Raw genomic sequence first — 25,989 nt, 5'->3', positions numbered from 1 at the left:
GTATGAAACCTCAACAACTCCGCGACGCGGACAGCTCCGCGACGCTCTGAACGCGCTGTTGAGGTTTCATACACTCCACCGTCCGCCGTGGACGTCCGCGCAGGCCATTCGCGTCGCACTGAAAAGGCCCTAATTTTACCTGGCAGCTCTACTAGTTACTTAAATTACTATCATATTAATCAAAACTTTTCGTTGAGCGCTCCACAATAAAGATTGATAGGTAGGCTAGTAGGTACATAGGAAGTAATATTTGGGCAAAGATTTTTAAGAATGTTTCGATTATTTTAGAAGTTCGATTTTTATCAAGTGACATTTCATGTATCGGACATCCCTATGAACGACCTTGAACATCCGTTTTATACCGTCATCTATTAAGAAATATGCGAACCTATGATCATGACGTTGTATTGATTTTTCCTCCGCTCAATAGATGGCTCTATAGTTGAACAATATCCGAAATCGGACGAAGTACAAAATAATTTTATTATAATTAGGTAAGTACATTTTCAGGAGTTGGGATCAAAGGGTTCGTAGATCAGGACTAAAAGTAAGCTATGGGAACACGAATTGAGATATTATAATATTTTGCGATTGAAGGTTGCTTTACGTACCTAATAAGTAATAAGTAAATAGGTAAGTAAATAAAAAGAAAGGCTTTTCTATAATATTTAATTCAGTAGGTAGGTAATTCTTTGATTCAACACCACATCAAAGGCATAAAAATATAAAACCCACGTGAATTTTCATATTCTTTTATTTAAAGTAGGTAAGTACTTATATAACTAGGTACCTAATATTTTTCTTACGAATTCTGCTAACAGCTTTATACATACTTAATATTTTAATTTATTAAATTATAATAATAATGACTTATGATATTAAACAGGTAAGTAAATAGGTCTTACATTAAGCAAATAGGAGTAATTTAAAATATTTAATCGGTAGGTAGGCACAGTTTATTTATCTAGATTCTTTGGAATAAGTTTGGAGTCAAGTTGTTTGTTCATAGTAAAAATATAAATTAAATTAAAAATTAACCACAACAATAAAATAACTGGGGTTGTTATCTTATCATTACGTAAGTCAACAGATCCATAATAATATTACAAAATTATTCAATTGTATAAGTTTATTACTACCTACATTTATATTGTATGACCTAGACTTATGATGCGTTCGTTGTATAACGCTTCGGATTCCTAGCGCCTTGGTAACTTCACTTGCCGAGAATGATCTTGCGCGAAGCACCGAAGCTTTGTCCCGATTGTGATGCCAATTTGTTTGTGCCAGCTTGTAGGCCGATAACTGATTCTCCTGCACGGAGGACATCTTCGCTGAACTCACGGCGGTTTTCTTCAGCAGGTCTCGGGCCAAGGAAGGGACCACGCCATTCTGGATGTTTGTATGACTGAAAACCCCAAAAGAAAACATTAAAAATTATTATTAAGTATGTAATTTCGTTTGATCTAGGCACCTACAATATACAGCGCGCTCTTTTCTGAACCGGCAAAAATCGGTCAAGTGCGAGACTGAATCAGGCACGAAGGGTTCCGTACCATCGTTCAACCGATTTTGACGAAAGGTAAAGAGAATAGCTTGCATCCCGCGGAGGGACATAGGCTATATTTCTGGAATTCTATATTTCCTATATTCCTATATATTCTATATTCTATATTTCCTGGAAAATCAGAGTTCCCAAAGGATTTTTAAAAACCTAAATCCACGCAGACGAAGTCGCGGGCATCAGCTAGTGATATTATATTTTCGTCGCATTTATTTGTTATTCGCCTATTATAATGAAAAATACAATTATATTATTACCGTCCTGCCGAGGGCAAAGATTGTTTGCGTCACCAGCGCGATGTTCTTTTGGTCCCAGAGGTCAGTTGATTGGAACAGGTCCGTATCTGGAACTCCGTATTTGATGCAGGCCTTTTGGAATCTGAAATAAAGAGAAAAATATTATTTTGAGAGGTATTTTTTCATTGCATTTTTGCGCCTGACGTCAATCATACTTTGATGATAGCAATGATGAGGTCTGGTGCTTGTCTAGAAGATACCTATTCGCTCTTGTCTTGAAGGTACAGTCAGCAACAAAACTAGGTTGGCACCCGTCAGTACAAGCGATTATGATTGGGTGCAAACCTAGCTTTGTTGCCTACGTAATTTATACGTGGCGAAAAACATGGACGCCGAAAGGGATATCACCACACGAATATGGACCGGCACGGCACACCACTTGTGGTACACATCCCTCATTCCCAACAGTTCTATTATAGCTACATGCCCGCTGGACCGATTGCCTGAAGAAGGTGGCGGGTAGCGGGTGGATGAGGAAGGCGGAGGAATGTGTTTGGTGGCGCGCTCTTGGAAAGGTCTATGTCCAGCAGTGGACGCATACAGGCTGATGGAATCTAATGCAAGTAGACGTTGACAGAATTGTGTCAACAACCATTCCTGAATCTTAGACAAGAAAGAAGATTATACTCACTGCCTATACATCCATTCCTGAATCTTAGACAAGAAAGAAGATTATACTCACTGGCTAATGTTGTCCATGAACTTGTAGTCGCCCCCGGAAACATTCACTTTAGAGATGATGCCTGGCTGAAGCTTGTTCATTAGCTTGCAGAGGATGATGCCATCACGGAGGGCCAACTCGTATGGGAGGTTTGATGGGAACTTCTCTCCGATGACCGCTTCGATCCATCTCTGCGCCTCCTGCTCCTTTTCGGGCTCGCGTTTGTTGGCGCACTGTAAAAATTGAACAAGAAAATGGTGTACCTATGAAACTAAATACAACTTATCTAGCTAATACGCAGTGTTTTCAATAGTGCAATAAACTCTATACTGATAAAGCATCGATGGATAGAGAGAGATAAACAGAAACTTTATTTTGTTTGATTTTTAAAAATCCCGTAGCGAACTGCTCGATTTTCCAGCATTTAAACAGATTTTTCTAAATATCAAAATCGGATTCCATGCTTGCTGTGAAAAGGTATTAGGTAAACATTCGCTTTTGTTATATTATGCATTGGACTAGTATGGAAAGTTCTTCAGTCTTCACACTAGGAAGTTTTTTTAACCTACCCTACCATAAAGATACTATACTGGCACTTGACCAGTTGTTTAAATAAAATCATAACCCTTCCTTTCGGGTAGTCGGGTAAAAAAAACAACTAGATTGGATAATGGCTACCTTAGTTGGTGTTGTTGGTAATTACTAATTATTAGACTTGCAACGAATATTCGGTTACTATTCGGTATTCGGCCTATTCGGCTGCTTTTATTATATTCGGCCGAATACCGAATATCTACATATTATTCGGCCGAATACCGAATACTTAAATAATATAATATTTTGTCGTAGAGAAATAATTGGTAAAATGAAAAATTAAAATCGATTGATTACGTATATATCCATATTTTCATTTCTGTTATATTAATTTAAGTAGTCATTGGTGCATAACACAGGTACATAATCATCTTCTGAATTGGAAAAATGGAGGATTCTATGTATTTGAATTATTGTGGTAATCAAAATTTAGAAGGGTAAGGTTCTCATTTCTTTTATAATCATTTATTAAGTAGTCATTGGTACATAAAACAGGTACATAATTTAATCATTTTCTGTATTAAACAAGTTAAGAATTTTTCTATGCATTTGAATTATTTTCATAATCTAAATTTAGAAGGGGAAGGTTATGGTGCAGAAAGACTAACTTTTCTGCATTTTTAGGAAGTAGTTAACTTCTTTTTTTCTCGTGGACCATCCCAACTTCAGAGCGATGAGTACATTAGAACAAAACAAAGGAGCGCGAAACAATCACGTCTGTACAAGTTTTTGGCGCTAAAATCCGGCCGAATACTTTTGCCGAATATTCGGCTATTCGGTCAGGAGCCTCGCCGAATATTCGGTATTCGGTATACTGCCGAATATACTATTCGTTGCAAGTCTACTAATTATGGCTTGTAAATTAAATGCCAGGCAAATACCTACCTACTTTAATTTTAATTCCTTTGTATCGAAATAAGGGGTTTCCCGCCACGCGCCCTACAAAATATTTTTCACTTTGGTTTGGATGGCTGCCAGTGCAGATTTATTAATAAATCGTTCTTATTAATTTATTATACTTTCAAAATCGACGGCCATTTATTTTAAACTATGAATTTATCTCTACTCGGTAGACACCTAGATACTAAATACTAATAGGTACATATTTTTGGCCCCGGCTAAGGCCATGTGAAATCCGCTAAGAATTATTTATTTAAGTACTAAATACTACAATAGAAATTAAAATAATAATATAATAATGCATGGCGTGATATTTCCTAATACTATTCCGAAGAAAATATAAAAAAAAATTGACTTTATACTTTCACATAACATTTTTTACACCTTTATTACCTGTTATCTACCAAAGCCACCATGATCCAAGTTCATAATCGCTGATCGTTCCTCCCTCTATTGGGACAGTACGCAATAGAAACTTTCAGCTTTTATCCATACTAATCCATACTAATATTATAAATGCGAAAGTCTTTCTGTCTGTCTGTCTGCTACTTTTTCACGGCCCAACAGTTTAACCGATTCTGATGAAATTTGGTACAGGGTTAGCTTATATCCCGGGGACGGACATAGGCTATTTTTTATCCCGGAAAATCAAAGAGTTCCCACGGGATTCCCAAAAACCCATCCGCTTAACCGAATTTGGTACCGAGGTAGCTTGCGTCCCTGTAATTGACATAGGCAACTTTTTATCCCGGAAAATGAAACAGTTCTCACGGGATCTTTAAAAACCTAAATCCACGCGGACGAAGTCGCGGGCATCCTCTAGTTTCGTTATAAAATAACGAAAGTCTGGCACGCGCTGGCTCTTAGTCCATATTATATTATGGTACTATGGTAAATTCTGTTACAAAATAAATAAGAATATTTGAATAAAGTTTGTTCTGAAATCAAAGCTACACTACTGCACTCGAAAATAAAATCTAATATTAGCAGCAACGGGATTAATGATTGAGCGTACGAACCAATATTTCACAGTTGTATAAATGTTAATCTTTTCTCTATTTATAAAAACGCCGGCGCACACGCGGAGCTTATACTAGCTTATAATGAATCAATTTTTTTCGTCACCATGAAAATTCTCCATGTATTTTTACGAGCTTGAGGACATTGCTTATCTTTTTAAAGCCTCAATAGCTCAACGGTTGAGGAGCGGACTGGATTCCGAAAGGTCGGCGGTTCAAACCCCACCTGTTGCACTATTGTCGTCTCTTCTCCTAACACAGCTTTGCGCTTAGTTGGAGGGGAAAGGGGAATATTAGTCATGATTAGCATGGCTAATAATCTTTTAAAAAAAACTTGTGGGTATTATAGCTACTGAGCTTGCAAATGGATCGAATTCATCAAATTTTGTTTTCATATCGATATCTAATAATAACAATGTTTCAATGGCCTAAGTTCTTAATTTTGTGATTTTCCATTGTTGAAGTTTGGCCGTCATTTTGTCCATAATTATTATAAGTATTGCACTGTCGTTGGCTATCCCCAAATCCATTTCAATTTCAGATGATTCTAAGCCACGAATTTCTTCGTTCACTTCGTTTGCTTCTTTTTCCCCGCCCCCCCGGATAATTTAACCTATTATAATGGTAGGTATCCCCAAACATACCATCATGACGGGATATTTACTATCTCAGAAATGACTACTTACTAGTCAAGTCATGTCTGAAATAATACGTCAGATAACTGACCCTATATTTGATGGTCCAAAATAGGTCTGTAACTCTCTATACTTTAAATTTTTAGACCTCACTTATTTGGACGCCGTGCATTAGATAGGTATATTTAGAGGCTTTAGTTCGATATATTATTTTCAGTATTAATAAATTATAGTGTGCACACAGAAAAAGAAAATAAGCCTAGACTTTTAACGAATACATCTCATTTGAGTTTAAAATAATGAATTAAGAAAATCAATGGTTCGGCGAAAAGATTTACGCGTTTCCGCTATTCCGACGTAAAGAAAATAAAGTATCTTTCAGGAATAGATTCAAAAGCCGGAAATCACATCATGGCCGTTTTAATAGAAGTGCGATAAAGTGCATATAAATGTAGTTTGAATATTATCAACTAGACGATGCCCGCGACTTCCTCTGCGTGGATTAAGGTTTTTTAAAAAACCCGTGGGAACTCTTTGCTTTTGCGGGATAAAAAGTTGCCCATATTAATTTCCGGGACGCAAACTACCTCCATACCTTTCATATAAATCGATTGAAAGGATGGACCTTTCAGTAATCCGTGACAACACTGATTTTCCGGGATAAAAAGTAGCCGATGTCTGTCCCCGAGATGTAAGCTAACTCTGTCCAAATTTCATCAAAATCGGTAGATAGATAGACAGACAGGTTTGATACAAAGATCACTAACACTGAATTCCAATATTATTGAACAAAAAGAATTGTTATAGTTTTTGTGAAACTCTATTAACTTTTACCGAGAGGTGCACTCCTCTACCAATTCAGGCATCTTCCACTATTGTTACTCAAAGTACATACTCAATAGAAAAAATAAATAAACAGAGTGCCTATTAGATAGATACTTATAAATGAAATGTGAAAATAGCTATATGTCTCTAAATACTCTACCTATTTTCACCTATATACATATTCTTATTATAATAACAAACAATTAAAGAAAAAAGAAAAAAGAAAAGAATTAAGTAAAGTTTGAACTATTCGATTAATTACTAATTTTAGCCACCTTACAAATCATAAGATTTATTTAACGACTATTCACTTAACATAAAATATGAGTCAAAATAGCTCCTAATAGTTTAACATGCTATCATGAGCTGAAAGGTAATGGTGTAACGACTATAATTACATATGCGTTTGGTTAATGAAAACAAGCAGTGACGTCAGACGCCCCCGTGGACGCTGAAATGCTTTGGGCGGGCGGTTCCCAAGCCAGTCCACTTGTTGACACGGACCAGGATAGTTCACTAGTGTTTTAAGTTCAAAGTCTCCACCAGCAACCAACATGCCTGTAAGAACTTCACTCTTGACTTTTTTACATAAAACTTTGTGTTTCAAAAATTCTAACTTTAAAAGTTTTGAAAGCTTACCCTTGGAAGTAAAATTTTTCTGTTTGTAACTATCCCGAGCCACGAAAGTCATATTAAGGACATCACATAAATTTTAGTGTTTTTAAAATAAAACCCTTTTATGAATTGATGATGAGCATCATAATAGGTACTTTAATATTTGCTTTATTTTCGCATTGAGGAAAATGGTTAGAACTTGGTTTATATTTAGTAAAAATGTTTGTGATTGAGCACACAGCTGCATGCCATAGTGAGTTACGGTAGTCCTTTAATCTCGAAAGCGTTGCAGACGCATCTTTGCTATAATAACTGTAGCTTTGCGTTAACGTTATTTTAGGAGATGATTCTGGAATTTAACCGCTCCACCATCAAACGACTTGGCACTGGAGCAGATATTTTATGGCCGTTGTTCAAAAACTTGCACTTATTTACGTCTCTGACATAAACATATGTTTGCAGGCCAGAAACAAGGAACAGGAGGATGAAGTTTTGACCTGGATCACCGCGGTCCTGGGAGAGCCTTTACCCAAGGGTGCCTACGAAGACGTTCTGAAGGATGGCATTGTTTTGTGCAAACTTATCAATAAACTTGCCCCTGGATCAGTAAAGAAGATTCAGGAGAAAGGAACCAACTTCCAGCTCATGGAAAACATTCAAAGGTATTGTTTATTTTAAAGAATTCATACTAGCAGAATTTAAGCTTATCGAAAATTCTTTTTAATGTTGTCTAGCATTGGATAGAGGACAAAAAGTCAAATGGAATATAAAAGCATCTGACGCTAAAAAACTATTTATAACTTTTATATATCGTAACTTGCAGGTTCCAAGCAGCTATTAAAAAGTACGGAGTTCCGGAGGAAGAAATTTTCCAGACTGCCGATCTTTTTGAGAGGCGTAACATTCCTCAAGTCACTCTGTGCTTGTACGCTTTGGGAAGAATTGTAAGATCATTCTTTTCATTCACTCCACGAACTTTCTTCTCTTTATGATGTGTTTGTTATATAGTAATATTTACATTTTGCAGACTCAAAAACATCCGGAATGGACTGGCCCACAATTAGGGCCCAAGATGGCGGATAAAAATGAAAGGACCTTCACAGAGGAACAGCTTAGGGCACATAACGCTGAACTTAACCTTCAAATGGGCTACAACAAAGGGGCTTCTCAGTCCGGACTCGGTAGCTTCGGTAACACCCGTCATATGTAATTTATAATTTACGTTATTAATTACATGTCAACACCATGCCAAAACCTACAGGGTGTTAAAAATCAACATCGATTAATACAGAATATCAGTATTTTTAAGTTTAGCAAATTCATTAGTATCTCTATTTTTATATCAGGGTTAAGTTTTTTCAATTTAAAATGTAGTTTTTATGTTGCTTGACGAATGTTTGTTATTAACTTTATTTTATTTGATTTGCTTTCTTATGAATCTGGGTTTAAACGCGAAGTTAAACATTAGATTATATTTTTGTGAAAGAATTACAAATTATATTTAGCTAAGACATTTTTACCTGACTAATATAATTTTGTACATAATATTTTATATTTAATAAAAAATCTTTTTTTTCTTATGCATTTATTTATTTCTTAATAATATATCACAATTGTACTTACTATACTTTCTTTTGTTTTGTGTTTATTATGAAACATTAAAATTGTTTCAAATTTTAAAACACACTTCACTTCATGAACCACGAGGCTATTAAAAATGAATAATTTCTTGGCATATTTCAGACGAAAAGCTTGACGTTGCCAATAATATAAAGCCACATAGTACGCACTAATGACAATACTTTATACTATGTAGAGCATGTAATTCATGACATTAATAAAGTCAAACATACGAGTAATATTATTACCAATAAAACTGCCAATATACCTACCTACTCAAAGTCGCATTCTTTATTCTTTGGTCAATCATCAAAATTAAACTTGAGAGTATTTTCTTAGCAAGTGTAAGTTATATCTCGCTAGTATAATAAAATAAAGTATCCTGGTCTGATAACTGAGGCTACCTTTAGGTAGTTATGTAGTATTTAAATGGAAAAATTTAAAGTAACATACCTAGTTCAATTGAAGCAGCTATATACCTAGTGTACTTATAAGCTATACCTAACCTGTTAAACAGACAGACATACAGACGACAAAGTCATCCTATAAGGGTTCCGTTTTTCCTTTTGAGGTATACTGGAACCCTAAAAACTATGAATCTCTCTCTCCTGTGATGTCTGGGTGCGAGAATCCTCACCCAAACTTCACAGGAGAAATATTATAAGATACCTACTACTTAGTCCTTTACTTTGCAGATATTATGTACAATATTTCATCAGAATTTTAACAGTGGAATTCTTAAATGAAACGACTGCTATATAAACAGCTGTTGTTTATTGAATTACCGTAAAACATTGGCGTAATAGAAACGTAACATTTTAAAATACAATGTCACAAAAATATATCATATGAAAAATTATATAATTTTGAAGTCAATGAACCATGGACGTTTGTTTCTATTTAGTTAAGAATCTAATCCAAATGTAACTCTTTATAAATTTTTGGCACACAATGATACAATGCCATTAGTCGGTTACCTACTCAAAAGTTATTTTAGTGAAAGTAATTTATTTACATATTTTACTGAAAATGTATTTCATTTGCAAGTATAGGTTATTATTATAATAAAGGGTCTAAAAAATCTAACACATTAGAGTTGTGTTTTCTGTAATATTTTAAAAAAATCTTAAAATTTCGCATGTTGACAGACAAACGGTTGCAGGCGAAAGTAAAATGTAGTTGACAAACTTAAGAGGGGTCTCTCTGTCACTCGCTTCATACAAACGTAGTTCCAATTTCATTTGAATACTAGATGATGCCCGCGACTTCGTCCGCGTGGATTTAGGTTTTTTGAAATCCCGTAGGAACTCTTTGATTTTCCGGGATAAAAAGTAGCCTATGTGCTAATCCTGGATATTATCTATCTCCATTCTAAATTTCAGCCAAATCCGTCTAGTAGTTTTTGCGTGAAGGAGTAACAAACATACACACACACGCACACACACACACACACATACAAACTTTCACCTTTATAATATTAGTGTGATTAAGCAACCAAAGTCCATGAAATTTTCCAGACATATTCTAGAAACTAATGTTTATGTCTGTGGTATTCCAGATTTCTGTTAAAATATTCGGTTTCAAAGTTACGCGGTCTTAAAAATTTACATACAAATCTTTGGGCTCCTGTAATTTTAAAACTACATATTTTTAGAAAAATCTAAAACACCACAGACACAGATATTAGTTTCTTGAATATGTCTGCAAAATTTCATGGACTTTGGTTGCTTAATATTCAAATGAAATTGGAACTACGTTTGTATGAAGCGAGTGATGGAGAGACCCCTCTTAAGAAGTGTCAACATTGCTTCTTTCGAAACATACCTACATATATTTTAAAGATGTCAAGTTAATGTACCCACTAAGAATCCCACGTGAGATTACGCAAGAGGTCATCTTTATGCATTTGAAACCAGACCTGTGGTTTTCCCTGTATATTAAATAAAAACTAGAAAAATCTTGAATCTTTGCCTAGCCCGTTTCTGGTAATTAAAATCAAAGACATTAAACGTAATTCACTCGTAACTCCAGCCAAGATACCTCGTTCTTGGACATGGACCTACAAATATTCTTGGATCAAAATTTCGCGCGATTCCTAACTATGGTTTCAATATCAAGAATTAGGCACAAGCAGACAAAATACAAAGGTGCCATTTTTATAATTCAGTTAGAGGAACTTTGCGACATTATTCCATAAAAAATTTGGATCCCAACTCTTCAATCCTGATGCTACAGGGGATCTGACCAATCCACGCGCGTGAAGCTGCGGGCATCATCTAGTTATAAAATAAAATAAAACTTAACACCTAGGCAATAAGTCTAAGACTTTTGAAATAAGGTATAACTATTATTTTTGCTTTTATTTATTTTTCGAGCCGCTTTTGAAGCACTTATTACCATAAAGCTGCCATGATAATATAATGGAGCTTATTACAAATCTTGGAAGTCATATCGTTTATTAGGGCAGAGCAATATCATCGATCACTAGAACAGAAATAAACGGAAGTGTGACACATGCTAAATTAATAGCGACAGTGATGAGATGATAGGGATTTTTTAAATTGGTTTACGCCCATTTATAAGCTATTATATTATAAACGTTACTATGTAAGAAGCTATAATACTGAACTATATATTCTATCAATTGTTTTAAGAAACCTTGGTCAGAAAAACCTCAATCAAATCAATCGGGGAGGAATGGTTTTGGCACGAATGAGACTTTCAATGGAAGACGAACAGGAATTGCTAACAGCAAAATTACAGCGATACAAAGCTTCTATTCGTTTTCAGATACTACAGGTAAATTATTGCATTCAAGTCTGTTCATAATTCTTTTTATTAATTTTCAGATCATAATATAGGTAGATCACTGCTTTCAAGTCAATCCATAATTCTTTTTTTCTGTTTAGGTATGTGGTCTAGTTCATTCGTTCTGTTAGGTGCTTACTTCTTAAAAATATCTGTGTTTAGTTACTGTTAGTAAAATATACACACATACCTACTTTGTTCATCATGAAACAGTCCGTTGCGGCGTTTACATTATTTTAGACATTGTTTACGTGCAGCCATAACCTGGTTTCGCGCAATAAAATGGGCTTTAAATAAATATCCAAGATTACTTTGTTGTTTAGCTATTGTTTTTTAAAATGAAATCCGAATTATGTATTTTTATGAAGCGAAGTTAATCTAAATATGTAGGACAGTAGTGTCCTACTTTGAATTTTTAGAGAGACCTTACAGAGAGAGCCAGCGCGTGCCAGATCTTCGTTATTTTATACAAGCTTAAAGTTTCTCTGCGTATTGTTCCCAGTACAGCTGAACGAACAGCGACTTTAAAGTTTCGATCATGGTGGTTTGGAAGATAACAGGTAATAAAGGTGTAAAAAGTCTTACGTCAAAGTACCTATAAAGTCAATTTTTTTCATATTTTCTTCGGAATAGTATTAGAAATCATGTCATGCATTGCCAGACACCTTAGTGTCGAGGCAACCCCTGCTGCCAGACCCCGTTAAAGTTCAAAGTTTAAGGGAAGAAAATATAAAAAATTAGACTTCATACTTTGACGTAAGTTTTATACCTTTATGACTTATTATATCCCAAAGCCACCATGATCTAAAATTCACACTCGCTGATCGTTCCTCACTGTGTTGGGGACAATACGTAGATAAAGTTTGAGCTTTTATAAAACAACGAATGTCTGACACGCGCTGGCTCTTAGTGCATTAAGAAAAATAAAAAACTTGAAATATTCGAATTTACAAGATGATAAGGAGAGCGTGGAAGGATTTAAATTTAAAATCTTCTGATGTTGTTTGCACATCTGGAGTAGCTGTTTATAAAAAGACCAGTTACCAGTGTTACATAAGCACGGAGATAAATTCAAGGCTGTATCGATGTTGTTTTTGCTACAGAAAGCACGAATAAACGATATCAAAACAGCCTTGCATGAAAGGTAGATATAACGCTAACAATAAAAGTTGCAGAAATCTGTAATTGCCATTGCTAAGAAAATCAAATTCAGATAGCTTATAGCTAGATAGAGATAGCTTGTATCCTAGGAAAGACTTAGGCTACCTTTTTGTTCCGGAAAATCAAAAAGTTCCCACGGGATTCTTGAAAACCTAAATCGACGTGGACGGTCATCTATTTGGTACAGAACTGGCTTGCATCCTGGAAATAGGCATAGGCTACTTTTGCCCCTGAAAATCAAAAAGCTCCCACGGGATTTTAAGATACTTAACTAAATCTAGCGAGCGAGGTCGCAGGCATTATCTTATTTTACTCAGATACAAGTTAGCCCTTGCTTGACTCAATCTCACCTGGTGGTAAGTGATGATGCAGTATAAGATAGAAGCGGGCTAACCGGCAAGGGGTATGACAGTTTTTATAGAACCCATACCCCTGTTTTCTACACGGCATCTTACTTGGCGGCACGGCTTTGCTGGTAGGGTGGTAACTAGCCACGGCCGAAACCTCCCATTAGATCAGATCAGAGATTTAGAAATTATAAAATTTCAAACCCCTGCCGGGAATCGAACCCTGGACATCCCACTAATAAGATCACTGCGCCAGGTTGGTCTAATAATAAATAATATCTACTGACTAAATAAGGAGAAACAATCCCATCCCACGTATTGGGCGCGGCGCGATATTCTTGGAGTAATTAGTCGTACAAATCACAAAGTTTGCATGAAATTGGTCATCGCGAATTATATAAGGTAGCGTGGGTAATTTGGCACTAAGTATCGTACCTAATTATGAGAGACGGGCCAATTTTTAAAAAATTTTATGACAAATCACACTTCACACTTCACACTTCACACTAATCACACTTCTATATTAATGTTATAAAGACGCAAGTTTGTGTGTATGTGTGTGTGTATGTTTGTTATTCCTTCACGCAAAAACTACTAGACGGATTTGGCTGAAATTTGGAATAGAGATAGATAATATCCTGGATTAGCACATAGGTTACTTTTTATCCCGGAAAATCAAAGAGTTCCCACATGATTTCGAAAAAGTTAAATCCACGCGGGTGAAGCCGCGGGCATCGGCTAGTTAAATTTAAATTTCGGTATTAGTCTAGTGGAAAAGCTGTGATGGCCTTGTGGTTAGCACGTCGGCCTCTTATACGGGGAGGTAGGGGGTTCGGTCCCGGGCACACGCCTTTACCTTTGGAGTGCGTTTTAAGTAATATTACTTGCTTTAATGGTGAAGGAAAACATCGTGGAGAAACCTGCATGCCTAAGAATTCTCTAAGGCCTAATTTTTTTCATTCTGAGACGAGACCCGTGCTTAGTAGTGGACCGGTGATGGGTTGATGAAGATGATGATCATGATGAAATTTTAATATCATAATTAATTTTACTAAGCATTTGTTTCTCTAGCTTTAGTTCTTTTCTTTTGTCAAATAAGAATGTAAGTTCTCCCACTAAACGTAAAACATGTTCGGCACGGAAACAGGCAGCTGTTTTGGGTAGGATTTTTCTAAGATGTTTCCGATTTTAGTCCACCTTTAGGGCTACACAATGTAGCAATAAATCCCTAATAAATCCCTTATCCTTTACTCCTGCTTGTTGTGTAAGAAAAGGCTGCATTCACTGACTCAAGGCCAAGCCAAAGTTTCCAAAGAGCCGTTCTCTATACACCCCCACTAATGCATTAATTGCATAATGGTACAGCTCAGAAGTAAAGTTTACGTTGAAGCAACCAACCCAAAGGTTAACAATTTCATTGACCAACCAACGACGAACAATATACGTAATGACAAACGTGACAGCCTAGTGGTTAAGACGTTTGTCTCCTATATGGGGGTCAGGGATTCGATCCTGGAACTCTTACTTTTCAGAGTTATGTATGTGTTAACCAATTAAATTTGTCGTGCTTTAACGGTGAAGGAAAACATCGTGAGGAAACCTGCAACCTCACAATGTTTTCTATCACCGTTAAAGCAAATGATTATTTTAACTGCGAAAAGTTAGACACGCGTATCCGGGATCGAACTCCCGACCTTAGAATAGGAGGCGGACATTTTAACCACTAGGCTAACACCGCATAGTTTATAAATATTTCAATCACTTGGCGAGAGATTTGGTTTGAATATAACCAAGGTCCTATTTACTACAAGCAGGAAGACCATCATAATGTTACCTATTAGAAGCTGTGAAATTATTAAAAAAAACTTGCAACATGACCGAACTGTAACAAAAACATCAAGTGCCTATCATGAAAACCAGGATTTATAATATTGAACTAGATATCGTTGAAAAATAATGTTAAGTTATACCTAGGTACTTGACGTGAAGTTGTTAATATTTAAACACCTATGTCAGCAGGCACATGCAATAGAAAAAAGATCAAGTATTTTAACGCATATTTAAAGAAAATAAAGTAAGAATCCGTTAAATGATTACCAAATACGAAATGGTTAAATGGCACGGAACGGCTGTAACACTTATTACAGCTTATTAGGTTTCTGTTACGAAGGCGATGCTTCCACGAACTAGAACTTGTTTTGCAGGGACTAGATGGCGATACATCTTGTTGTCTAGTTTTGAGTTGCCCAATAGGATGGAATAAGGATCTACGAAAGTTGGAAGCCTTGGTGTACCTTATGATTGCAAAATATGCAGGTACGTTTGAGCCAGAAGTAAAATGGTTTAAATTTTCAGAGAAAGTTTTGTAAAATAATACTGGATCGTTATGAAACTAAATTTAGTTCAAGAATGAAAAAGGAGAATGAATGTGTTAGCTTAGAAATATTTAGGAATAATCCAAAAATGATAGCTATATTTTTCGTTTAGAAGACCGGACATACTAAAGATACAAAAATATAATGAGCAATCTTGAAATGTTCAAACAAGTGGAAAGAAACAGAACAATGGATCTTCAAAACTGAATGGTGATCTTAACTAATCTTGAGCAATTATAACTTTGCCTAACACGTGAAACAAAGCAAAACAAACGAAATAATGGAAAAATTATATTAGCAAAGGTGTTGCGATGTTAAGCAAACGCCGGGCTAACCCAGATAACTAAATCAAAGTTACATAAACATAAAAAGATGTCGCGGATTATGCAGTCTTAGTACTTATTGGTACACTACTAGGCGCAATAGAATTACGTAATCTATCTACGAGTATGAAAAACACTGACGAATTCCTTACAAGCTAAGCCTACAAGGGATGGTCTGACAGTACTCTGACAAGTGATTCCAGTTATAGTGAGTAACTTTGATTTAGAAGGACAAAGTTTATGTTGTATTTACATTGCTAACTATTGCATGATCCTCCCCTCCTCGGTATACGGTGGTGGAACAACCGGCACTATGTGCCTTAGTCTCAAACTATCACCTCGAGCAGCCTGCTCGAGGTAATATACCTACAGAAAAAGTAAAACAAAATAACGAAAATATGCAGTTCATATTGTTTATAGTGTCTATAGTGCTCCAGTATTCGGCTGGGGAATATTACAAAACGAAGCGTGAGTATTTTTGGAAACACTTTTACTTCGCGTGTTCTGATTAAAACCGTCCTACTTCTGATGAAAAACATACTAAGCACTTACGCTCGTTTCAACTGATTTATAACCGTCTGTATTCGTAATGATATCAATGCGTTTGGGTTTGTACAAGGTGATTGTAAAAGTTATACTAAGTAATTCTTATCTATTGATACGTTATACAAGAGATAGCTACTAGTATAATAATAACCTAATCTTTAATTTTGTGAAATTAAAATAATATTCTTCAAAGCTAAAATTTGGATGCTTTGTGTAGGAACATCTTCCGCGATCTGTGTTTCCTACCAATAACAATCCGGGTATCTTTAAAACAAGAGTGAATAGGCACCTTCTAGGTAAACGCGTCCCATCTTAGACCACATCATCGCTTTCCATCAGGTGTGATTGTGGTCAAAAATCTATAGCAAAAACCTCGTAACTTTTAGTATTAATAATCACTAATATTTTAAAATTAGAACTGTATGTACCTATATTCGTTTAGTGCGTGCAACATAAACACCACTGCTGCTTATATATTTTTAAGATGATAACAGAGTCCTTTTAACCCTCAACAACAAAGGGCTACTAGTAGTTTTGCATCCTGGTTTTAGACTATAATCTGAACATATTGTGCCGATGTGCACATATCCATATCACGCGGACGAAGCTGAGGGAATAATTTTAAGCTACTCATTCCAATAATATTAACTCGTTTTTCTGTTTGTTTGTTTGTTATTTCTTTACACCTCAACCGTTTTTAATGTTTGGCACACAGCCAAAAACCATAGGTACTTCTACTTGCTGATACGCAGTGATGGACTAAACTCGTCGACCGACGCGTCTGGGTCGGCATCACTATTTAGTGGGCCCTATTTAGTGATGCCGACCCAGACCCTTCTTTGATATATTTTTATGTTTCGCGGATTTGACTCCTAGAGTGGTCCATGTGGGAAATAATGAATCTACAGCGATATATTTTTGTAAACGCTGATGCAAGTTTTTGCAAATTTTTTCTTAATTTTACAGCAAAGATCTTATTGATTTATCTTTTTCACTGTTTAATTTCTTATGATGGGCTCCACCTCCAAGCTTACTTTAATCAACTGAGCATATTTGTGACATTTTATTAAAGAACTTCTCAAGTCTGCCCTTTTCGCCCCAAGCCTTAATTCGCACGAGTGTTAAAAAAGCGTTGCGTTAAGCCCCGGCGTTGCGCTGACAATACAAAGTGCGCGTTAAAAAAGCGTTGATATGTGAACAGATACTTGGGAATGCATTTGTTCTATTTGGACGCTTTTTTAACAGACGTTAAAAAAGCTCTCGTGCGAATTAGCCCTGAGTCCGTTACTGTCAGAAACAAAGAGCCAAAAAAACTAAACGCGAATAAAGTTCCAGCCAAACGATTGCCAGAGAGATGTAGGTTCAAATCCCGCCGATTCCATTATTTTATTACTATGTGTTTTAAAATTTATTCATTTCAATATTTTCCAGCCAGTTTCGTGAAGACCTGTTTAAAAAGTGATCCGGATTTTGACGATTGCTCCAAGGAGGCGGTACAACAACTATTCAATGCCTTAGGACCAGGTATTTATTTACTTTCAATCTTTCAATAAATCTGTTTACGTCCACAGCTGGACATAGGCCTTCCCAAGAGCACGCCACCACAAGCAATAAATATTGTTTATTTACTTTATCTTTATATTTTTTGGCACGCTGTCGGGAAGGCCTCCGTCCAGCAGTGGACACAAATAGGTTGATTGATTGATTTACGTACTTTATGTAATACACTAGTGACCGCCCGTGGTTTTGCTGCATTAGGAATTTATTTTTCACATTATAAAGGGAATCTCTGTGCAAATGTCAGCGTTTCTAGGTTCAAAGGTTTGGGCTGGGTGTTGATGAATAAGTCAGTGAGTGAGTCAGGACTTTTTTTTTCTGTATGAGATAAAAGGACGACTGACTGTTTAACATATCAACGTAAGTAGGTTGTTCGACCAGGCTAAGCCGCTGGGCCAAGGAAACTGAGATTTTGCATGCAATTTTTCTTTTTAACGTAAACCCCCATTATGAATGGATTTTGAGAAATTCCGACCGGGTTTCTAAAAATTACGCGAACAAATGAAAATATGCTTGCTATGTTTGATGGTTTATTCAGCCATTTAAGATGAATGGCTTCTAGAAATTAATTTTTACGAATACTTCACGCTTTACACTAGGGGTAGGACGGACTTAAGACTGCTAGGACTTAGATGTCGGGGTGCTGATGTTTATTTTTGGGTTACATTAAACCTTAATCTAATTGAATGATTTCTGAAAATGCGGACCATAATACTTAGAAGTCGTATTCCATTAAAATTGAGAATGTTAAAATTATGATGGTTTCAATGGTGCGTAGTATTTTTAGCAGTATTTTTGGAAGTTTAGAATATTATTCGAAAGTAAAGTTTTTATTTCGTATAAACTTACCTACTTAATTGTAATTTGAACAAACCTCTTGGTTGTTTGGTAATTGATTAATATTTTGAGTTTGTACGAGTAGGTAGGCATATTCTGTGTTTATTTTTCGGTAGCTTATAATATTATAAGTTACTAGAGGATGCCCGCGACTTCGTCCGCGTGGATTTAGGGTTTTAAAGATCCCGTGGGAACTGTTTGATTTTCCGGGATAAAAAGTTGCCTATGTCAATAACAGGGATGCAAGCTGCCTCGGTAGCAAACATACAAATCGATCAAGCGGATGAGTATTTAGAAATCCCGCGGAAACTCTTTGTTTTTCCGGGATAAAAAGTAGCCTATGTCCTTCTCCGGAATGTATCCTAAGTCTGTACAAATTTTCATTAAAATCGGTTCAGTGGTTGAGCCGTGGAAGCGTAGCAGACAGACAGACAGACACACTTTCGCATTTATAATATTAGTAAGGATAACGCAGCTTTGTTTAGTATCGTATACCTGGTTAGACACAGTTCGCTTTACGAAACCATTATTATTTACTATTTACATTATATATTTTTTACTCGTAATCGTAATGCACTTGCGCATCATTTCTAACGTTTGTATCTATTACGAATAAGTAGGTAACATGCGGTTACAAGACCAGTCAACTGCGTAAGTCGCTTGCAGTTGGCTCCGTTGCACAACGTTGCAGCACACACCTACTCCTTACTCTGAACTCCTGGTTGGCACTACCTCATCGCCGTTACTTTTTACCTTATTCTGCAAAATTTTACTGTTTCCTCCTCTCCCACTTTTTACGGCAAACTTGACTGGGTAGTGACTATCCAAATATTGTTGGTTCAAATCCAAATAAAGGTTGCCTGGTAGAGATTGCTCCAAGCAATAAGGCCGCCTTTGCACACAATTGTTTTTTTCTGTTTTCTTCTTACTGTGTTGTTATCCTTTACATGTGTTTTTGTGTGCTATCTATCTATTGTAAATTACCAACACGTAGTGACAAAAGTCCTGTATAAGTATAACTAATAGAAGGTAATAAAGGATATAAATGCCAAAGTGTCTCTGTCTGTCTGTCTGCTGCTTTTCCCGGCTCATCCGTTTAACCGATTTCGACGGATAAGAGACAGCTTTCATCCCAGAGATGGATAGGTATAGGCGGATTATTTTTTATCCAAGGAAATCAAAGAGTTTCCACGGAATTAAAACAATTAATTCCATGTCGATGTATCAGGTATCATCAAGTCACAATAATTAATAATATGCATCTTCGGATAAAATAATGACGAAACGAAATATAGGAAGATAGGTTAGGGGGCAAAAAGTCGTAAATAGTTTTTTTTTTAAAGAATATTTGCCATTTTAATCATGACTAACATTCCCCTTACCTCTCCAACTAAGCGTAAAGCTTGTGCTAGGAGTAGGTACGACAATAGTGCAACGGGTGGGGTTTGAACCGCCGACCTTTCGGATCTCAGTGCGCTCCTATAACCGTTGAGCTATTGAAGCTTGAGGATTCGTATCCCATATTTTTATGGGAAAATTTTATCCTACATAAACTAAACTCGATCATTATTATGTGGATAAATTCAATTCAATTTAAACTAAACAAGATCATTATAATGTGGGTAAATTCAATTCAATTAAGTATGAAAAAGTACAAACGTATGATTGTTTGTAGATACAATGTACAAAAGACCGATAACTAGTGGGTTCATAATGCCATTAAGGTGGTCACACAGCCTCAATTACGAAATGTGTATGTCACAGTTAGTAGGACATAACTTGCGGAAAGCGAAAGTGCTATTTCTTCATCTTTATCACACGGCAGTGTGACGATATAAATAATTGAGGAGCTTGCGAACAAAACGGTGTAATTACAATAAAATTTTGATCAAAATACTTTTTTTTTCTTTAATTCGGGCATCTTTCGCTCACTGAATACAAATCTGCCTACACTGAACTAATTGCCAAGAAAAACGGTCTAATTATACTGAAATAATGGAGTCCTAAGTTTTCGAACACTGAATGTAAACTTGAACTCATTTTCCAACCATAAAGCTTCAAACTTTTTCAAAATTGAGTCCAAAAGAACATGATTTCGATTAACATTGTATAATTTTATTAAAGTTTAAATAGCTGTTATACGGTTTTTTTCTTCCTGTATATTTCGTACAATTACACCGTTTTGTTTGTCAGCTCCTCAATTAAATTGTACATATATTTTTTCCAGGTCTGCCAGAAATCGATTTGCCGCCATTGGATCCGTTGAAAATTCCCAAAATAAGGATATTGCAAGGAGAAGGTCCCGTTAACGTAAATGCCGCCCTTGATAATGTAGTCGTTACAGGTTTTGGAAAAACTGAAGTGTTGTTAAGCCAGTTAGTTAACTTTTGTTATGATTCTAATGCTGTTTATAGACTAGCTAATTCTGTTGTACAAAATCGCTAAACTAAAATGACAGGTCCAAATATATTGCTCTCCCTATGGAGATCTACACAAGGACTATCACAATGCTTCCTGCAGAAAAAGAAAGCATTTGATTTAAATCTGTCAATTAAGTTTAGGTTAAAGATTTTGTATAATAAGTCGCATCAGCTAATTCTATTGTACATAATCTGTAAACTATACAAATTAATCAACACTATTTTGTAATACGTCGATAAGTTACTTATCAACGTTGATATAATTATAATTTATCAAAAATTGTATGATATTTTTTGACAAATAACAGTGTTGCTAAACAATTTAGTGACAAACTACATATGGATTGGTTTATTATTAATTTGGGTCGTAAATGAACTTATTGCTATGCCTTTTATAATGCTCCTTGAGGAGAAGGATAGCACTAGATTTACACCAGCTGTCAATCTAATTAATATTGTGTCAGTTGTATACACTACATAGTACAAAAGAATTAGCCATGTTGTATTTTTTTTAAATCTGATTTATTTTGTTTTTAGGGTAGACGGCAAAACATATGATTTCTACACTAAGGTACGAGTCCCTAAAATAAGAATAGAAGGCACATACGATTTAAAAGGAAAAATTTTACTAATACCCTTAGTTGGGAATGGTCGGTGTTGGTTTGAGCCCAGTAAGTTTTTTTGATTTTTTTATATTCATTTTTCACGAAGTAGCGAGGTTATTGCTTATTTTTAATTTTAAAAACTTTTTTACAGGCAATATGACAATCGATATCATAAGCGCAGTTAAGTTATACGAAAAATCTGGTCTTCCATTCTTTAATGTTACTCAATGTCACGTGAAATATAACATAGGAGGCTTAAAATTGCACATGGGCAATCTATTTGATGGTATTTCATCTCTTGGTAAGTCTATGATTTTATTTTAATAAATACGTTAGTAGCGCACTCTATCTGCCTAAGCGAAAATTTGTAGAAGCACAGTTGCAACTACTCGACGACAGATAGCGCCAGAGAGGCAGTGATTGCTAGGTTAAAACTCAACGATAGAGAGCGCCACAGAGGCAATGAGTACTAATCTAAACTAAGGATTGCCTCCAAGCTTATGATAGCCTGGTAGTATAGTGTCACAAATTGCAACGTTGAAACGTCGTGAGACGTCGGTGGTCGTGAGGAGGACCTTGAACAAGTTTGTTGCCAATTCGCTCGCTACGTTTTTGCAAAAATTAATTAATAATAATATTAAAATTTATTGATTAATAATAATTAATTGATTATTAGATAAAACAACATTGAATTTCATTATTAATTTTATATTAATCTACGGACGAACAAAAAATAACAAATTAGCCATTTTCTTACGTGATAAAAAATAAATATATGCTAGATACGATGAATACCTAGGTACTTTTTTCATTATTTCTCTCATTTATTTATTATTTTTCATTATTACCACATTTTAAAAAAATGTTTAAAAAATAAGATACTAATAGAAATTACAAAAAATAAAACAACAAACACTAAAAATACAAAACAACAGAAAAAATAACAGAAACAACAAAAAATAAAATAACAGAAACAACAAAAAAATTAAATAACAGAAACAAAAGAGAAATAAGATAACAGAAACAACAGAAAGCTAAAGTAACGGAAGAAAAAAACATTGCCTAAAAATATGGTAAAATAGGTCCCACTAGCAGCGGGGTATTATTATCTATTATCATTTTACTATCACTGTTTTATCATACCTATTTAAGTTGATTTTCTTAAAACTTTTCTCTTCTTATTTTTTGCAGAGGAAAGCACTAACGCATATTTAAATGCTAATTGGCGGCCAGTATCCGAGTCTTTGAGACCAATTTTGTCAAAGACTATAGAAGATATTCTACTTGGTTTCATGCAACAGATATTCCACAATCTGCCAGCAGATTTCATGATTGGAGATTTGAAAAGCCATCTAGTAAATAAAATTGAGAAGAAAGTAAACGACTAAGAATATTGAGTTTCTTTATTTAATTGCATTAATTTAGGGGAATTTAGACTGTTAATATTACATTAATAATATTGAATTCTTTATAATATAATATTTTAAAGCAGTTGGATCTCGAGGAACAAAAACATTTTTGCATAAATGCCTATAATTCTTATATTTTTGGGCTTATTTATAGGATTGTAGCCCATTGAACCTACATAATATTACGAATTGGGGTTGTTCATTTTGTGATAGAATAACGCTACAAAATTGGTAGATTTATATTAGTTGTAATCAAAAGTTGCAGAATATTCAGACAATTTTCTATATTGAAAAATGCAGCAGACAGGTTTTTGCATTGATATTATTATAGTAAGTTAACGATTTATCATCTCATAATGTGAATATTGTGTTAATTTTGTTTTTACTTACTGCTTTAACTTGCGAGTGATATTATAGGTTATCATTTTAATTAATTTGATGTAAGTTAGAATTAATATTTTTTTGTAAATAATAAGATATTTTAAATAAGTGTTTGTGTATTATTTCAACACACTTCTTGGAATTTTACTGTGAAATTTTACTGTGTAGTTTTTAAAGACGTAGACTAAGGTCTGCAGTCTTGCCCTGGTTAAAAAATACAAGTTCCCGGCAAAACATAAGGCCTTTCGAAGTGCATTTTCATACTGAATGTCTTCATCATCATTATCATTAGATATCAAGCGATAGACGTCTACAGTCGGACATCGTACGTCTCTTGTAGGGACTTCCACACGCCACTCCACTGAAGTCTTGTTCACTGACAAATCACCAAAACCTAGGTAGGTACAATACATACATTTTGAGAAAGCACTCAGCATATTTGCACTATGTGTCAACTGTCATGTCATACCCTTAGATTAAGTACTACAATCGTACTTTTAACATGAACAGATAGTTCATTTAGAGCAAATAATATTATGGTGAGACCTTTCTCAAAATTATCAATTGGTGCTCTACAATCTTGAGCTTTAATGGAAACTGCAAAGTAATTTAGAATAAATGAAGGAGCACATAAAAAAATTATTTGAAATTCCGTGTGGAATAATAATCATGAGACAAATTTATCAGTATCCTAACAATGAAAGCATATCTATTAGGCAGGTAAGTAGGTAGGTAAGTACATATTTAAAATATTTAGACTGCTCGTGGGAATGAATATAGTTTTACAGTTTACACGGATTCCTGTTATTTTCAGGTATAACCAAGGTTACGTTGATTAGTCATCTTGTTTAGTTTACGAACTGAATAGCTTGATGACGTACTCGTACACCTTTTCATTTAAAATTCTATCTGATTTAAAATATATACGTATTTAATCGATATTTATTAATATCCAACGTAAATAACAGTTGTTAACTGACGAAATAATTAAACTAGTCTTTTTTATCGGCTATGCTATTACTCTATTTGCTAACTCTGTTCTACACAGTCAATTTTTGGTAATCTGAGGCACTATTTAAATCAAAGTAGGTAGGTATATTATTTCGAGCTATGTATCATTTTTATCGATTTAATGACTTTTTGGTGACAAACATAGTATTAATGGAACATTATTACAATATTAGGTATAGGTATATTGAATTAAAAAAACAGTGGCTTTAAAATATTATGGTTAATTGGGGAAGTTAGTAATTATTTAACATTTACCTGCCAGATAGGACGTCCAGGCATTTTGATTATTTAGTATTTCCGTAAACACTACACAGTTGCACTAATCACTCGCACGAGCTTGGCCCGACTGACACTAGATGGCTCTCTCTCAAAAGTTGAGAACAAAATAAGCACTATTGACTCACCTTACGTGTTTTATACGGCGAAAAGCGCTGTTGGTGTAAATAACAGTGAGAACGGACACTACGCAGAAACGAGCAAATGACGTACAAAAATATCTCTACATAGCCAGGAGAAGCAGATACTTTACTCGGACAATAATAAAATTAAATCTGCATTTAGACATGTTTTTATTTCTACAGATCGAAAAAGAATTTTTCGAAGCTCTCTTTTCTTTCATCTCTGTAAAACTTTCCATGTTCCTTCCAAAATACTTTACATTCAATTTTCTTATTTAATTTGTTTATAATAATAAGTTTCTTTAAAAGCTCTACAATTAAAAAATTGAACTGACATGATTTTATCAACATACCTTCAGCTCAAACCAAAGGGTGTAGAAACTTGAAATTTTGCATGGAGGTTTCATTATAACTTAGACCCAGAAAAAGATTTTTAGAAATCCTGCGCAAGCAAAGTTGGAGTGGGTCAGTAAGTCTAATTATATTATACTACAGCTGAAGTGCGTGAAGCGTTTTCAAAAATGTTTTGAATGTCATGAATACTGCATAAGATTATATCGAATGTGACTCAGAACACATTATAAGCACTCCAACTTGAGAGGTTTTGCAAAGCACAAAACCAGAAGATGTTCTGGCGTAGTCCATTTAAAAAACTCGATAATCTTAGATTTCTCATTATCATCACCACCATCACTATCATCATCGTTGCTATCATCACCATCACTATCCACCTCACCTTCATCATCCATTATCATCTTTCCTACTTACATTCAGTGGTTTCTTTCTTTAGTTTTCCTTTCATTTTATGTAGCTATCAAAAGCAACTGCTCCGTGCGTTAACAGATTCGCAACGTTAGTTTTAGCATTAACTAGGTCAAATTCACAAATCTGATATTTGACCTGATATTCCGCATTTTAACGTATGTCCTTTGTATTTACCTGGTAATGTCCACATTATCTGGTTTAGTAAAGATTTCCGTACTCTAGAGTTATATTGTAACGTTCTACTTAATCTGCAAATTAGGAGTACCTAGTTTTCAAAATGCCTTAGCTGAATTAGTTTAAAATAGTTTCAGAATATT

At 35.0% G+C, this 25,989-nt stretch overlaps 3 protein-coding genes across 3 annotated transcripts; 2 read left to right on the top strand and 1 right to left on the bottom strand.

Annotated features, from left to right (window-relative positions):
- Window positions 1-736: 736 nt before the first annotated feature.
- LOC123869954 (muscle-specific protein 20-like) lies at window positions 737-24,915 on the bottom strand. The gene is made up of 4 exons (XM_045913072.1): window positions 24,765-24,915; window positions 2,543-2,754; window positions 1,822-1,942; window positions 737-1,408 (listed from the first exon to the last, which is right to left on the bottom strand). Exons 1-4 carry the CDS (start codon window positions 24,786-24,788, stop codon window positions 1,217-1,219), a joined length of 549 nt encoding a protein of 182 aa, XP_045769028.1. The 5' UTR covers window positions 24,789-24,915; the 3' UTR covers window positions 737-1,216.
- Window positions 6,938-8,689, top strand: LOC123869955 (myophilin). Its single transcript, XM_045913073.1, has 4 exons — window positions 6,938-7,054; window positions 7,572-7,771; window positions 7,933-8,053; window positions 8,137-8,689. The coding sequence occupies exons 1-4, from the start codon at window positions 7,049-7,051 to the stop codon at window positions 8,317-8,319; spliced, it is 510 nt and encodes a 169-aa protein (XP_045769029.1). The 5' UTR covers window positions 6,938-7,048; the 3' UTR covers window positions 8,320-8,689.
- Window positions 15,966-23,561, top strand: LOC123869953 (putative beta-carotene-binding protein). The gene is made up of 6 exons (XM_045913071.1): window positions 15,966-16,211; window positions 17,721-17,813; window positions 20,911-21,058; window positions 21,641-21,774; window positions 21,860-22,009; window positions 22,900-23,561. Exons 1-6 carry the CDS (start codon window positions 16,142-16,144, stop codon window positions 23,094-23,096), a joined length of 792 nt encoding a protein of 263 aa, XP_045769027.1. The 5' UTR covers window positions 15,966-16,141; the 3' UTR covers window positions 23,097-23,561.
- Window positions 24,916-25,989: the final 1,074 nt, after the last annotated feature.

Source organism: Maniola jurtina, chromosome 11 (genome assembly GCF_905333055.1).
Source record: "Maniola jurtina chromosome 11, ilManJurt1.1, whole genome shotgun sequence".
Taxonomy (NCBI): Eukaryota; Metazoa; Arthropoda; class Insecta; order Lepidoptera; family Nymphalidae; genus Maniola; species Maniola jurtina.
The sequence above is the reverse complement of the archived record's forward strand: the minus strand, read 5'-3'. Positions and strand labels throughout refer to the sequence as shown.

Excerpts from the sequence above, each read along its gene's own strand:
- LOC123869953 (XM_045913071.1), top strand. The coding sequence starts at position 16,142 with ATGCAGTTCATATTGTTTATAGTGTCTATAGTGCTCCAGTATTCGGCT. Across the intron at positions 16,212-17,720 it reads GGAATATTACAAAACGAAGC|CCAGTTTCGTGAAGACCTGT; the intron begins GTGAGTATTTTT and ends AATATTTTCCAG. Across the intron at positions 17,814-20,910 it reads ATTCAATGCCTTAGGACCAG|GTCTGCCAGAAATCGATTTG; the intron begins GTATTTATTTAC and ends TATTTTTTCCAG.
- LOC123869954 (XM_045913072.1), bottom strand. The coding sequence starts at position 24,788 with ATGCCTGGACGTCCTATCTGGCAG. Across the intron at positions 2,755-24,764 it reads CTGGACGTCCTATCTGGCAG|TGCGCCAACAAACGCGAGCC; the intron begins GTAAATGTTAAA and ends CAATTTTTACAG. Across the intron at positions 1,409-1,821 it reads TCTTTGCCCTCGGCAGGACG|TCATACAAACATCCAGAATG; the intron begins GTAATAATATAA and ends TGGGGTTTTCAG.
- LOC123869955 (XM_045913073.1), top strand. Across the intron at positions 7,772-7,932 it reads CTCATGGAAAACATTCAAAG|GTTCCAAGCAGCTATTAAAA; the intron begins GTATTGTTTATT and ends CGTAACTTGCAG. Across the intron at positions 8,054-8,136 it reads TGTACGCTTTGGGAAGAATT|ACTCAAAAACATCCGGAATG; the intron begins GTAAGATCATTC and ends TACATTTTGCAG.